At 45.1% G+C, this 15,919-nt stretch overlaps 1 protein-coding gene across 6 annotated transcripts in view; it reads left to right on the top strand.

Moving 5' to 3' along the window:
- Positions 1-6,611, top strand: part of UBE2U (ubiquitin conjugating enzyme E2 U) — a 33,429-nt gene extending 26,818 nt beyond the window's left edge. For all 6 annotated transcript variants that reach the window (XM_075615909.1, XM_075615907.1, XM_075615906.1 and 3 more), the window contains one exon: positions 4,291-6,611. In XM_075615909.1, coding sequence (XP_075472024.1) covers positions 4,291-4,481 — 191 coding nt within the window. In that variant the 3' untranslated portion in view covers positions 4,482-6,611. The remainder of the gene's footprint in view (positions 1-4,290) is intronic.
- Positions 6,612-15,919: the final 9,308 nt, after the last annotated feature.

The raw sequence follows: 15,919 nt of genomic DNA, 5'->3' as shown, positions 1-15,919 counted from the left end.
CAAATCACCTCTCTCCCCGCTCCAAATCACCTCTCTCCCCGCTCCAAATCACCTCTCTCCCCGCTCCAAATCACCTCTCTCCCCGCTCCAAATCACCTCTCTCCCCTCCCCAGCGGCATCACCTCTCTCCCCGCTCCAAATCACCTCTCCCCGCTCCAAATCACCTCTCCCCGCTCCAAATCACCTCTCCCCGCTCCAAATCACCTCTTCCCCCTCCCCAGCGGCATCACCTCTTCCCCTCCCCAGCGGCATCACCTCTTCCCCTCCCCGCTCCAAATCACCTTTCCCCCTCCCCAGCGGCATCACCTCTCCCCCCTCACCGCTCCAAATCACCTCTCCCCGCTCCAAATCACCTCTCCCCGCTCCAAATCACCTCTCCCCGCTCCAAATCACCTCGCTTCCCGCAGCTGCCACGCGGCGCGTAAGATGGCGGACCCCCTTCCTCCCTCGCGGCGCCGAGTCAGACGGTGGCGGCGCCCGGAAGTACAGGTAGGTGTCGCTCCCCACCTCCGGCGCCAAACGGAACTGAGAAAGGGCGCATCAACTGAGGTGTGTGTGTGTGTGTATGTGTGTGTGTGTGTGTGTGTGTGTGTGTGTGTGTGTGTGTGTGTGTGTGTGTGTGTGTGTGTGTGTGTGTCACTGTCCACTGCCCCCCCTCCTGTCCACTGCCCCCCCCCCCTCCTGTCCACTGCCCCCCCCTCCTGTCCACTGCCCCCCCTCCTGTCCACTGCCCCCCCCCCTCCTATCCACTGCCCCCCCCTCCTGTCCACTGCCCCCCCCTCCTGTCCACTGCCCCCCCTCCTGTCCACTGCCCCCCCTCCTGTCCACTGCCCCCCCTCCTGTCCACTGCCCCCCCCTCCTGTCCACTGCCCCCCCCTCCTGTCCACTGCGTCCCCCTCCTGTCCACTGCGTCCCCCCTCCTGTCCACTGCGTCCCCCCTCATGCAGGGGGAGGAATCCATGCCTTTGAGGCGCCCCCCCCCTCCCTTTGACGCCCCCCCCCCCCTCCCTTTGATGCCCCCCCCCCCTCCCTTTGACGCCCCCCCCCCCTCCCTTTGACTCCCCCCCCCTCCCTTTGACGCCCCCCCCCTCCCTTTGACGCCCCCCCCCCCCTCCCTTTGACGCCCCCCCTCCCTTTGACGCCCCCCCCCTCCCTTTGACGCCCCCCCCCCTCCCTTTGACGCCCCCCCCCTCCCTTTGACGCCCCCCCCCCCTCCCTTTGACGCCCCCCCCTCCCTTTGACGCCCCCCCCCTCCCTTTGACGCCCCCCCCCCTCCTTTGACGCCCCCCCCCTCCCTTTGACGCCCCCCCCCCTCCCTTTGACGCCCCCCCCTGCCTTTGACGCCCCCCCTGCCTTTGACGCCCCGCGCGCACACACTGACTGACTGCCGCACGCACGCACACACTGACTGACGCGCACACAAAGCCTGACTGACGCACGCACACACTGACTGAGGCACACACTGACTGTGTGTGCGTCAGTCAGTCTGTGTGTGTTTGTGTTTCTGCCTCAGACTCACTGACGCGCGAGCAAACACACAGTGACTGACGCACACACGCTACATGAAGCTGTAAAGGAGGGAGGGAGGGGGGGGACTGGATTGATGTGAATGGGGGACAAACAGAGAGAGGGGGGAGGAGAGAGAGGAACGGGAACATTACATCCCGGGCAACGCCGGGTCTCTCAGCTAGTACACACTATTGATAAGATCTAGCACATATTATAGATCAGGGGTGCGCAAACCTGGGGGGCGCGGCGGTTACAGAGGTCCCGCACTCTCCCCAAGGCATTTCAATAAAATGGCGAGGCCTCTGTAACTAACTTACCTTGGATTCCAGTGATGCGTCGTCATGGTAACCCGCCATCAAATGACGCCGCGGGTCACGTGACCTCACATGACCCCGCTGCGTCGTTTGACGCCGGAGCCGAGCAGGGGGTGGTGCGAGCAGGGGAGGAGAATAGGAAGGGGGGCGCAGGGCGAAAGATTGCGCACCCATGTAATATAGATCACCACTTTTTTGTTTTTTTAGGCAGTGCAGATTGTTTTCCTTGTTTTTTGTTTTTAGGAACTTATATGATTGCTGTTTTGTTTGCCTTATATCCCCACATTACAACCCGGACACAAATAATCAGATTCGCCCACCCTCGTTCAATATGGGAGAGCCCTCTAATAGATTGTAATATAATGGTGATTATAAAACAGGATTCCCCTAATGTGATTAATAAAACACTTTCTTATCAATCTAATTGTTTTGAATCTAATATTTTTAGAGAAGTAATCACTACCTTTGTTTTTTAGTGTTTATTCTTTTCTACCTTTGACTACCTGTTTCACTGCTAACAAAACGGTGTTCACGTGACAGTTTGCATAAAATCACTGCAATCAAATTTGCCCTAGGACAGTATTTTTCAACTTGTGTTCCTAAGAAGCCTTGGGTTCCCAGGGCATCCCTAAAAGGCTTCCCTGCAATTTTCAGGTCATTTGAAAATTGTACCAAATACAGAAGAATATATAATGCATCTGATCTCAGACGTGCTATTAGAGAGGGTTGGGGTTCCTTACAATGCATCTGATCTCAGACGCGCTATTAGAGAGGGTTGGGGTTCCTTACAATGCATGTGATCTCAGACGCACTATTAGAGAGGGTTGGGGTTCCTTACAATGTATCTGATCTCAGACACGCTATTAGAGAGGGTTGGGGGTTCCTTACAATGCATCTGATCTCAGACACGCTATTAGAGAGGGTTGGGGTTCCTTACAATGCATCTGATCTCAGACGCGCTATTAGAGAGGGTTGGGGTTCCTTACAATGCATCCGATCTCAGTATTTAGTATTAAAGGATGTTAAAGATGTCATGCTTGAGTTTTTTTTATAATTGCTTGGTGGGGGGAGGGGGGGTTCTTACCTTAATAGCTCACAGAGCTCAACTGTGACGCCTCCAGCTCTGGGCACCATGGAGTTGCTGGTAAATTTAAGTTTAAATCTACCAGACAATAATGCTTTCTGGGAGAACGATATTCCTGCCTGGGTGGGCCAACAGAATGACAGTGTCAAAGGGATATGATGTTTCAATCAGTGATCCTATGGCCATAACTGTATATTTGTTGCCAGAATGAGACAAAACTTTATAAAGTTTACTTTCCCAGCAAACAGGGTGTCCCCCGAATCGATTAAAGTTAAAAAAAAAGAAATTGCAATGTAGATTTTGATAATATTTTCTGGTGTATATCACATTTGTAGCAAGCTGTTTATTAAAAGTCCCAAAATAGGTCATTAGCAGGGATATGTGTGAAGGGTTAAAACGCTGGGGGGGGGGGGATTAACACATACAGTATCCAACTTTATTTTTATTTATTTAAATAGAACTCAAAATCAGACTTAGAAAAGCCTGCCTCAAGCAGCGAGACCGTTGTTTTCTCGTATGAACACCAGGAGGCGCTGCTGTTATTTGTAGCTGCCAAGATGAATGTTGCTCCTGCTGATTCCAGCCGCACAGGGCTGGAGGTGGCATAGAAAGTGTACCGTGAGAAACCCCGGGAGTGTATCTGTTTAGGCGATGGTCCCCACATTCAAGTTTTTATACTATGGGACGTCGAACTCCAGTGTGAAATTGTGACGCCATAATGAGTGATGAATGATATCTACTGCGTGACTGCTATATTCTTTGGGTTTTATCGTGTCTGCGTTTGGCCGGGCGGGGAAAGACACGCCCTAAGTAACGCCTATAGGGGAGGGTGTCACGGTATTATGAGATGACCGGGCCGTGTCCTAACTTTATTATAATAATTTAATTGGGCAAAATCTGTCGGAAAAGGTAACGGATTTCATTACAGTCATTTTAAGTTCAGGCATTTCATGTCAAGGCGCTAAAATACGGGACAATTAAAGAGTGCGTCCCGACAGGCCTTTCTGGGATGTCAATTAAATAAGGGACAATTTTATTTTTATATATATATATATATATTTATATATATATATATATATATATATATATACATACACACACACACACACACACACACACACACACACACACACACACACACACACACACACACACATTATATATAGAGAGAAAAATAATTATGTCAACTTTATAGTATTATTAAGAAATGATAGGATCATTTGTAAAATAGATTGCTTGCTATGTAACGTATTTCCTGTTCCTGTGGCAGGGAAAGGGGTTACAAATAAGATTATATATTGAGTACTGTTACACACCCACTGGAGGGACTTGCATGCCATTAACTGGATTAACTTTTTTTTCTTTTCTTTTTGATACATTCAGAAACTTACCATTTAGAATCAACAGCTCAAGCTACGGAGACTGAACGCCAACCCAAAAGAAACCCAGGACACGAAGGAGATATTGCTAATGCAGACCATGAAGAAGGGCATGAACCACAGCCCTGGGAAGAGGAGGTGGAAAAGCTGGTAGCCTGGACTCATACTCTCAGTGCAGAAATACTAGAAGATTGAGCAATGACATCCCGCACACAGCCACATATTAACAGAAACATCAAGCTCATCACATGACCTATTAAAAGGTGTTAAATAGCAATATACCCTGATTATTTTACTTATTGGAAATATACAGCCCATCACATGTTCAGTTAGAGTGAAGACAAGCTATGATTCACACAAAATAGTCATTAGTGACTTTTTCATCCTTAATACTCAGCTGAGGGTGCCGACAGTTTTCCAGATGCCCAGGAGTAGTGTTAAAACCGCCACCTCACTTCATGTTGGCAGTCTTGCGAGCCCCCCCATTTCACAGCCCTGTCTCACTCTTACCCCCTCTTTTTCCTGACTCACTCCCTCCCTCCCTCGTCCCGCTCTTACACCCCCTCTCTCCTCTAACTCTCCCCCCACAGCTCCATCAATTACCCCACTCTCACTCAATCTCCCCTCACTCATTCACTCCCCTCCTGGCCACACACACACACACATACAATCCCCCCACAATAATTACCCCAGAACAACATACAACCCCCGCCCAAAAGACAACCCATCACCCCCCCAAATACAAAAAAACACTGCCCAAATACGTACAAAAAAAACCCCATCCCGCAAACACAGTAAAAAACACTATCAAAATACATACAACACACCCCAACCACCCAAACATATACAACAAAAAACACCCCCCCCCCCCTCAAATACATACACAAACCAACCCCCCTGCCCCCCTTCCCCCCCCCCCCAATAACAAAATACAAACGTATCTACTTTTGGGACGGTCTCAGGCCTCTGGTGTCCTGGCTCTCCCCAGCTATGTGGGCCTCACTTTCATGCCAATGAGCGCCAGCGTCAATGAGGCCCTGCGTGAGGGAGGCCTGCAGCTAGGGAGAACCGGCAGTTGGGCCCGACTTCTTTGCCCGGCTGCCGGCCTTCTCGTTGCCGCTGGGCCTTCCTCACTGACACTGTTCCACACCGAGCCTCTCTCATAATGGTGCGTGCCGGAAGCTGAACCCAGCTTACGGCACGCGGTGACGTCAGGGAGGCCCGGTGCACGCTGGCTTCAGAGGCCCGGTGCGGGACCGTGTCAGTGAGGAAGGTGTGCAGCTGGGGGAGAGCCGGGGGCCTGGCGGCAACAAGAGGACCAGCAGCCGGACAAAGAAGCTGGACCCGGCCAGAGGTCGGGCTCAACTTCCAAACCCAGCTGACCAGGCCTCCCACAGCCACGGGGCCCAGGATACTTGTCCCAGTTCTCCCCACCTGTCGGGGCCCTGGCTGTCAAAACATCTCACAGGTGTACCCCCCCCAACCCCCCCCCCATTCAATATGCTGTGAAGCTGCTTCCACATGTTAAATAAGTGAAGCTCAGAGCTTCTCTGATAGACACATGAATAGGAGGATGCGGTGAAACTACCATAAGTGCTGCCAGTTCAACTGCACCAGGTCCCATCTGCCCACAGCTGGAAAACCGTTCTGCAGGCCCCCACTCTCCACTTACCCGCCCCAGGCTCTACCTGTGTCTGTCATTGCCCTGCAGGAGGAGGCCAGCCCCGGCGGCCTATTAGACTGGGGCCATGTTGCTGCAGAGCGGAGGTATCTGCACGCTGAGTGAACAGATTGCCTTAAGACAGTTTGCGTCCATGCGGCGTGCACGCGGAAACGGGATGGGGCGCGCGTTGTGCAAGAAATCAGTTCCAACTGATTTCTTGGCGTGACAGGCTGGCCACGTGAGCGGAGGGCGAACCAGCTCCGTGACACCCCAAGGCAAGCCCCCCCCCCCCCCCACGGCCCAGTACGGTACCTCACCATGGCCAGGGAAAGCACCCGCTTTCCCACAGCCTCCGCGCACCTCTGCGCGGGGGAAGGCACCATGGAACGGGCCTTACGGAAGTTAGGCCACACCAGAATTCAGGCCAGCTTCTGCCATTGCCGCCATCCTCCGCCGAGCTGCGCATGCACCTTGCCACAGGTAGGGCCCGGCGGGGTGGCTAAAAAGAGGGGAGGCTTTCTTGCACCAGGGCCCACAGTCCTCTAATTTCGCACCTGAACAAAGGCCACAGAAGGGTTTTTGCACTGATCCATCCATAGCGATATACACTACATCTAAATAGCATGCCGTCTAACTCAGGTGGCCAACTCCAGTCCTCAAGGGCCACCAACAGGACAGGTGTTCAGGATATCCCTGCTTCAGCACAGGTAGCTCAATTAGTGGCTCAGTCGAAGACTGCACTACCTATGCTGAATCAGGGATATCCTGAAAACCTGTCCAGTTGGTAGCCCTTGAGTACTGGAGATGGCCACCTATGCTCTAACTGTAGCTATTTAGCAGGTACCCTACCTGTTTTGTATGTCCTGTACCCATTACATTCAGCTGTACCTGTTTCTGCCAGTGGCTGCTGAACCTTCAGCTAATTAAAGCAGCTGGGAGATGAATAACTTGCTGATCAGCCGGTTAGGTGGGATTTAAGAACACATATATTGTGTGTATATAAGTATATACAAACAAATCCATGCACATATTTTAATATGATATTTGTATATAGTAAACTGGACGTGGTAATGTGCCTTGTTCAATGGTGTCATTGAACTCCTCTATCCCACTGTGACTAACTAGCAAATAAAGTGTGCCTATTTGTACGTGTCAAATGTTGGAAGGTCTGATAAAGGAAATGATAGATATTTGTGTTCTTTATTCTGTGTTTCTTAATTAAAGTATTTATAATAAGATTGCACCCATGGTTGGGAGAAACAGTTTAATTTACAAGCAAGGTAACAGAGAACATTTGAAAGCAGCAATGCGGGTTTCAATTTTTTTTCATTTATTACAGGTTTGAAGCAGGGGGTCTCCGGACCTGAACTCTTAATTTCAGCTCTGGGGACCCCCTGCTGCCAGAGATACTTACCTCCATAAGGGGGGGGCCGGTATCTCTTTTCAATTTAAATGTCCCGGTCACATAGGGGCAATAGGAAGCCACACCGGATGACATCACAGCTTCCTATTGGCCCGTGAGACATTTAAACGCCGCCATTAAAAATTTAGAAAGACTCTTGATATATAAAACTCGTATCTGGTGGGACATTGTCGCTACAGAAAATTACTTAAAAACCAAAAGAATCCCTAGAGGCCTCAGAATGAAAAAAGCGCCAACCTTTGGCTTCCCAGATAAAACCTTTGAAGAACAGTGGATAATCACACTAAACACTTGTTCCTTTGGCTTGATGGAACTAATACTACAACACAAGATTAAGGAAAAAACAACATTAGACACACAGATTAAAGAACTACAGGAAAAACTGCGGAAATTCAAGGATATTGAGGGCTTTTCAAAATACGATCAGATATTAGCTAAAACTGTGGAGGATGCAGAGAGAGAGATAATGATACGCAAACAAAATAAATATGACCGTGACAGGATAGATTATGAGAAAAACCAGATATACAATTGGCAGAGAACAGGACCTGTTTTTGATCGTACCATGCGGGACTCATCTAATAACCAGCCACGCAGATCAACCCCCAGTAAATCCATTTTGAAAACAAGCAATTTTGATTATCAGAGTGCTGATTCTGAACTATCAGATGTGGAAGCTGCTTCACATTCAGTTTCATTTTTGGATATGGAAAATAGATCTAATAATACACAATGTGGGAACATTACACAATCCAGAGAGGAGAGACGTCCATCAGATAGTTCTACTACTAGGGGGGAATTGACATCTGCCAAACAAAATGACACTTATCAAACTGATCAACAGGCAAAAAACTACCAAATGTTCAGGAGAGACGAAAGAGGACAAGGAGGGGGGGAAGAAAAGACATGGGAGGAAAAAGAGCAAACAAGAGGAAAAAGAATTACTAGCAGATACTAATAATGTCATTAACATTTCAGGTATGGAGTTGTCACACTCAGAGATTTCACTACTGAATAAAGGGCTTAAATATGCCCCTACCATGGAGATCGACCTCTTCGGTGCAGTGGTTGATGTCCATAGGTTTGTACGTAAGCTCACCTTAAAAAAATTCTTTCACAAGCCTAACTTGAGAGGTGATTCTCAGAGTGTGACAACTCCAGATGAAGAACATGATGTGACTGTTTGTAATGTACCTAACCCTCTCTACTCTCCCCCCATAGGAATTCATGAATCATTCAGGGATGACTGTGCACTTAGGGATATGGAAGATCTCTTCATCCAGGGTAACACATTGGATGACACACAATCCCACATACTGGGGGAGTGGGGATCCAATCTGAAAGAAAAGTCAGTGTTTTACCCCACCTTTGCTAAGGGCCAATTCCTAAGTATGTTTGAGAACTTGGTGGTACGTGATCTCAGACTGTTGGCTCAGGGGTTTTCCTTCACCCATATGGGAAATGATAACCTTAGTAAGGAAGAAAGAATTGCTATCAAAACTCTGCAGGATAATCCTATGTTAGTAATCAAGAATGCAGATAAAGGGGGGGCAGTGGTGGTGCAGAGTAGGACTGCCTACTTCAAGGAAGCATTTCGCCAACTTGAGGATGTGTCCTCCTACTCTGTACTACCGCGTGACCCCACAAACTGTTTTCAGAAGGAACTCCTTGAGCTGATAGATCTGGGCATGGCCACGCATGTATTAACAAAAACAGAATCAGACTTCATTATCAATCCCCATCCCGTAATTCCCATATACCACCATCTCCCAAAGATCCACAAGACTTTGGTCGACCCTCCTGGTCGGCCAATAGTTTCAAGTATTGGATCTTTGGGAGATGGTTTGTCTCAATATGTAAATGAATATCTACAGCCATTTGTGAGGGCATTGCCCTCTTTCATTTTGGATTCGGGGGACCTATTGACTAAACTGCAAAAAATTACATGGAATCAGGACTATTTGTGGGTCACCATGGATGTGGTCTCCTTATATTCGATCATACGACATGATCTGGGTATGGCAGCTGTCCGCAACTTTATAGAATGTCCAGGTAGCTCTATACTCACAACAACATTTATTATGGAATCGATACTTTTTTTACTCACTCACAATTATTTTCTTTTTGAGCACAAATTTTATTTACAACTTCTGGGTACGGCCATGGGGACAAGTTTTGCCCCCTCCTATGCCAACCTTTTTATGGGGTGGTGGGAGAACACTTTCATTTATGGTAGCACAAACACATATAGGCACAATATTGTTTTTTACAAACGCTTTATTGATGACCTTGTTTTCATTTGGCACGGGAGCACAGACACATTATTAGAGTTTATTCATTATTTAAATGATAACACTTCAGATATTCACCTCACTGTAAACTATCATTCACATCACATAAGCTACCTGGATATTCTCTTTTACATAGATATTCACCAAACTATACAATCTGATGTATATAAAAAACCTAATTCAGGGAATACATTTCTTAGAGCGGACAGCTGTCACCCAAGATCTGTCATAAAGGGAATACCCAAAGGTCAGTACCTCAGACTGAGGAGGAATTGCTCAACTCACAGCGATTTTGTTACTCAGTCTGGGGAATTGACAAAAAGATTCATAGAAAGAGGGTATGATCGGGAGACACTCCAAGCCACATTACAGGAAGTCACAGAAATTGAACGAGAAACTATACTACCCTCCGGATCCAGAGTGAGGGATGGCTCTCGCCTTAACAATAAGAAAAAAGAGAATAAGGAAGATGGGACTTGTCCTTTGTTCATTTCCCAATTCAATAAATCGAGTTATCAAGTGAACAAAATTGTAAATAAACATTGGGAATTGCTAAAAATGGACCCCATACTCCGTAACTAAACAGAGAAAGGCCCAAAATTTGTATATAGAAGAGCTAAGACACTAGCCACATTTCTATCACCTAGTGTGATATCTACACCTGTGAAAGATCAAGAACGATTCCTTACAAAGGGATCATACAGATGTAATCACTGTAATATGTGTAGCTTCATGAGGCCTGCTCGACATATCTTCTCCCACAGTCCACATAGACGTCACACTATATATAGCTTCATCAATTGCAACACCACCTTTGTGGTGTATCTTATTACTTGTGGCTGTGGGAAGAGATATGTCGGTAGGACCACAAGGGCACTAAAAACAAGGATGCAGGAACACTGTGGATTGATTCGTAAACAAGACATTAATCACCCTGTGTCGAAGCATTTTACGGAATGCACACAGGGAGGCATAAATAACTTCTCATTTGTTGGTATCGAAAGGATAATACAAAAAGAAAGAGGGGGAAATACTGTTAAAACATTAGACTGTAGAGAATCCTACTGGATATTCACACTAAACACCAGGTACCCAGAGGGGATGAATATAGAATGGAATATCAACCATTTTTTGAAATAAATATATTCAATAAAGTTATGTTCCAATTAACCCCATTATATAGATCAATCATGTACATGACTGGGATAACCCCTTGATCATTCTACCCCATTCCTAGTAGTCCATACCCAATTTAAATTAATTAAATTATCCTCATGACATTATCCTGTTACATTTTGTGTAAATATATTCGCATTTGCTTAATGAATATATTCTGCGTTTTCTTGAATTATGCATATTATATCAAATGTCCTTTTGCTCTCATTGATCTGACCACAGTACAACAAGATTGTCCATTAGAACAACCTTTTATGTATATGGACCAATATCCACAATAATAATACACTACTCCATAATGATGTATTAATCATATAAATGTTACAGATAAAATAATCTCCATTCCATTAATATGAGCAAGCAATCTGCTGTTCTTCAAATATGTGTATAAGATAAAAACATTTTTTAATTTGTTTTAATTGCTTTATATATATATCTTTATTATATATATATTTTTTTTTAAATCATAATTTTTAATCAATAAAGTCATTTGTTATACTAAGTTGTTTAAACCCACATATATATTTATGTTTAGTTTATATAAGTATACATATTTTCATATATGTTGATTCGTTTTAAATTTGCACTGTGTAAATAAATATGTACATTCTTGACCTTAGTTATATATGTTTAAGTTTAGTAGTCTATAGAATATTTTGTACATCACTTTTGATCTATGTATAGTTGCACTTTGGCTTTGTAATGTATGTGGTGGTTTGTGAGCTGTTTGCCCAGCTTTTTCAGTGCCTCCAGTGGTATAACATCTTCCACATAGTACAAATAACTTTATGTGTCTCCCCTGGCAGGCTGTGGACTGTCATCTATGTCCTAGGCTGGGGGACTCGGTGGCCTTATTGCGCATGCGCGGAAAACGGGGAGTGTGGAGGATCCTACAGAGCCATCAGAGGCGTGCTCTCAGCAGAGGCTGCACATAGAGGCTTGCCGATTCTGATTGAGCTCGGCTGAGGCTTGCTGGGGATTCAGGGACTCTCTGGCGCGCCGCGCATGCGCGGCCAGATGAAATCTATTGGTTCAATGACGCATCATGACGTCAGTTTTGGCGCGAAAACGGGGCGAACAGCTGTATTTAAACTGACCCTTTTACTGTAACAGCACTTCTTGAAAAAGTTCTTTTGAACGAAACGCGTTGAAGTTTGCTGCTGTCCCACAACCAGATGTTTGAAAAATAAAGGATATTATTGCAAGACCTGCTCTTTCATCTTTGCTGTGCGCTGCACACCTTATCACAACATTTGAAAGCAGCAATGCGGGTTTCAATTTTTTTTCATTTATTACAGGTTTGAAGCAGGGGGTCTCCGGACCTGAACTCTTAATTTCAGCTCTGGGGACCCCCTGCTGCCAGAGATACTTACCTCCATAAGGGGGGGGCCGGTATCTCTTTTCAATTTAAATGTCCCGGTCACATAGGGGCAATAGGAAGCCACACCGGATGACATCACAGCTTCCTATTGGCCCGTGAGACATTTAAACGCCGCCATTATGTTAGACACACAGTTTCTCTGACTGCAGAGATACCGGCACCCCTATGGAGGTAGGTATCACTGGAAATAGGGGGTCCCCGGAGCTGAAATTAACACCGTTCAGGTCTGCAGACCCCCTGCTTCAATCCTGTAATATTTATTTTTTTAATTTGAAACTGCTAGCATTCTACCAACCTTAGGTTTCAGTTTCAACCAATATATCTCATTGTTGCTAAGGTACAATCTGCCTCCGTATCATGACAATGTTGAAAGCGATTTTGTTTGATTTTTAAAGCAGTAATACAACTTTCCCCCCTCTCCTTGTTTTCCTTATTTGTATATATAAAGCATGTGACAATGTATAATTCCACATTCTTACCTAAGCTGGCAATCGTCCGGTGTTCCTGTTATAAATCTGTAAAAATCCTGATTGTGTGCCTAACATAATGGCTGCTTCAGTCAGTGTAACTCAGCAGCTACAATGTATCCTTATATTACTACGGTCATATTGTCTATTGTTACAGTTAGCAGTTCAGACTGCTGGGAATATTGGCAACAAATTATCACAAACAGGAAAGTGTTGACAAGATCTTGCACTGCTTGGGAGGTGGGCTAAATCCTGCTATAAAAATCAAAGGATGCTTTAAAACTTATTAAAAATTGAATTAAGAATTTAAAAAAATTCAGTATTATCTAATACTACAGAACTAATTTATTTAAAATAATTTTAAAATACCCATAATATTTCACGTGTTTTGCTGCTTTAAAGCCATGTACTCTGCGTACTTTGGGTTAGTGTTGAGTTAGAAGCAGCTGTACCAATACCTGTGGGCATCTGTCTTTGGCACCATAGATTGAAAACCTGTAAAGTGATTCATGAAGTAAATGTTACCACTCAGTGTGTTTATTTCTACAGTCATTTTATTACCCATGCTAATTACTTACACTGATTGATCAAGAACTTTACTTTGACATAAATATAACCATTTAACAGTCCAAAATATCTAAGAAGGGGCTAGAAATATAGATGATCTACAATAGATGTTCATGAAATAAGGATGAAAGAGTTTTTATTTGGTATTATATGAACCTCAAAAATCCAATTGTGATTTTTTTTTATGTGGAAACAATGGTAGTTATTCATTGAACAGTAATAGTGCCCATCGGGGCACTGTCACGGTTTAATGAATACACCAAATGTGTTAAAAGGAGACCAGGATAGTGGCAAGACTTCCTGAACACAATGTTCTGCCATAGCGAGATGAGAGGCCGTGTACATAAATATTAGCTCATGTGCTTCATTTCGTAAGCCAATTAATATTGTCCTTTGAAAGAAGCGCTGTCTTTGATGCTCAAATTCCTCAAGGGCTACAGTCGGACCAGTTCTTCAGGGCACTACATACATAAGCAAGGTGTCCTAGGGGTAACTTGGGCTAGGCTAATTGATTAAATATGTGTTAATTTGAGAAATCTTGAATACGTGGCCCTTTAGTAGCCCTCGTGACTGTGGTTGAGTACTCTTGCACTAATTGCAGCTTAGTAAATGGAATTAGTGCAGCTAGTGTGGTTAAGTGATTGAGGTTCTCTGTATTCTAATGTCTATATACCAGAGACTATCAGGTTATGATGGGTTAATGTCTGTATGTGATTCTGTAACGTTGTTACTCTGTCTATACTCTAGGTGGCGACTTTATATTATTTTCCGCCATTAGATGCACTTACTGGAGCCTTTATATTGTCTTGCATGAGGCATGGACTTTGTCATGGTATGTATGTATGTATGTATGTATGTATGTATGTACGTACGTACGTACGTACGTACATGACAAATACATGCACAAATCAGATACACAGCACCACACAATTACCAACTGTCTTGCACCTCTCAGATTCAAACTAAAGCCAGCAAAAGTATGAAGAATGATTTCATAATTGTGACTGATAACTGCACATTCTGATGTATTCTTTATTTTGTATGTTTGGCATTTTCAAATAGAATTAGTCACTTAAAGAAACTGAATAAAAAAACATTACTATGTGAATCATCTTTAATATAATAATGACTTTATTTCATATAGCTCTTTTCTCCCAACGGGACACAAAGCGCGTCACAGTTACAGTATAGCGCGCGGTACGCAGCGCATAGGAATTTGTCCCTGCCCAGATGAGCTTACAATCTGTGTTTTGATAATATATGAAATTAGAATACAGGCATACCCCGCATTAACGTACGCAATGGGACCGGAGCATATATGTAAAGCGAAAATGTACTTAAAGTGAAGCACTACCTTTTCCCAACTTATCGATGCATGTACTGTACGGCAATCGTCATGTACGTGCATAACTGAAGTAAATAACACATGTGTAAAAGGCTCTATAGTCTCCCCGCTTGCGCACAGCTTCAGTACAGGTAGGGAGCCGGTATTGCTGTTCAGGACGTGCTGACAGGCGCATGCGTGAGCTGCCGTTTGCCTATTGAGCGAGATGTACTTACTCGCGAGTGTACTTACTCGCGAGTGTACTTAAACCGGGGTATGCCTGTATTGTATGTATTGTAACTACAGTAATGCAATAATAACTAATTTCCCTTTTACATTGGTGGAATTGTTTTTACGGAAGAGAACTTCTGATTTTCAATTAAACGCATTAATACATTTGCATGGATGTGATTGAAGGAGTAGTCTAGTAGAGAAAGAGCGGTCTTCAAGATAAGGGGAATTTTTTGGGGGGAGTCCCAGTCTCCTGCTTTTTGTGACCTTGATCAATGTATGTCAAGAGTGGGCAACTCCAATATTCAAAGGATACCAATAGGTCAGGTTTTCAGGATATCCATGCTTCAGCACAGGTGGCTCAATCAGTGGCTCAGTCAAAGACTGTGCTGTGCAGGATAGCCTTAAAACCTGGTGGCCCTTGACGACTGGAGTTGCCCACCCCTGCTACAAAACATTATAATAATAGAGATGACCATGGGCCACCATGCATGTCAAACATAGGCTGTGAAATAGATTTGCCCACCCCTGCCTCAGACACATAAACATAATTATACGGACTTGTGCCTGAAAAATTCACAGAGCCTCAAACAATTCACTGGCAATTCTATACACAGGCAGGATCGGCCTAGCACCAGGATGAGGTAGGTGAGAAAAAGAAGCAATATTTGTAGGCAGTGGCCAAATCGTGCCACGTATCAGAGAATAGAGCTGAATAGTAGTGCACAGCATGGGAATATGTCGTTTGGCGTTAACTGCTCATTTTCATGCACAGCTTTAAAAAATAACGCCATGTCACCACGGCAAAAGCCCCGGCACAATGCTGCCACGCTGCTGATATGGCTTTATTGAATAGGTCATTCCATCAAATGTGCGTTAACCCTTTGAGTGCCGGGAAGGTCCCTGCACCAGTGTGACACAGCATCTCCAGCACACTGCGATCGCTCCTTGTGCGCGGTCACATGATCACGGACCTCACTGATAACGCGAACAGAAGAGGCGGCGGCACCTGATGTGCTAGCTTTGTCCTGGGGCGCTCAAGGGGTTAAGCACCGGTAACGCCATTTTGTTTTTACTGAATCTAGGCCTCTGGTTTGTTCCTCACTAAAC

Source organism: Ascaphus truei, chromosome 10, assembly GCF_040206685.1.
Source record: "Ascaphus truei isolate aAscTru1 chromosome 10, aAscTru1.hap1, whole genome shotgun sequence".
Classification (NCBI taxonomy): domain Eukaryota; kingdom Metazoa; phylum Chordata; class Amphibia; order Anura; family Ascaphidae; genus Ascaphus; species Ascaphus truei.
The sequence above is the reverse complement of the archived record's forward strand: the minus strand, read 5'-3'. Positions and strand labels throughout refer to the sequence as shown.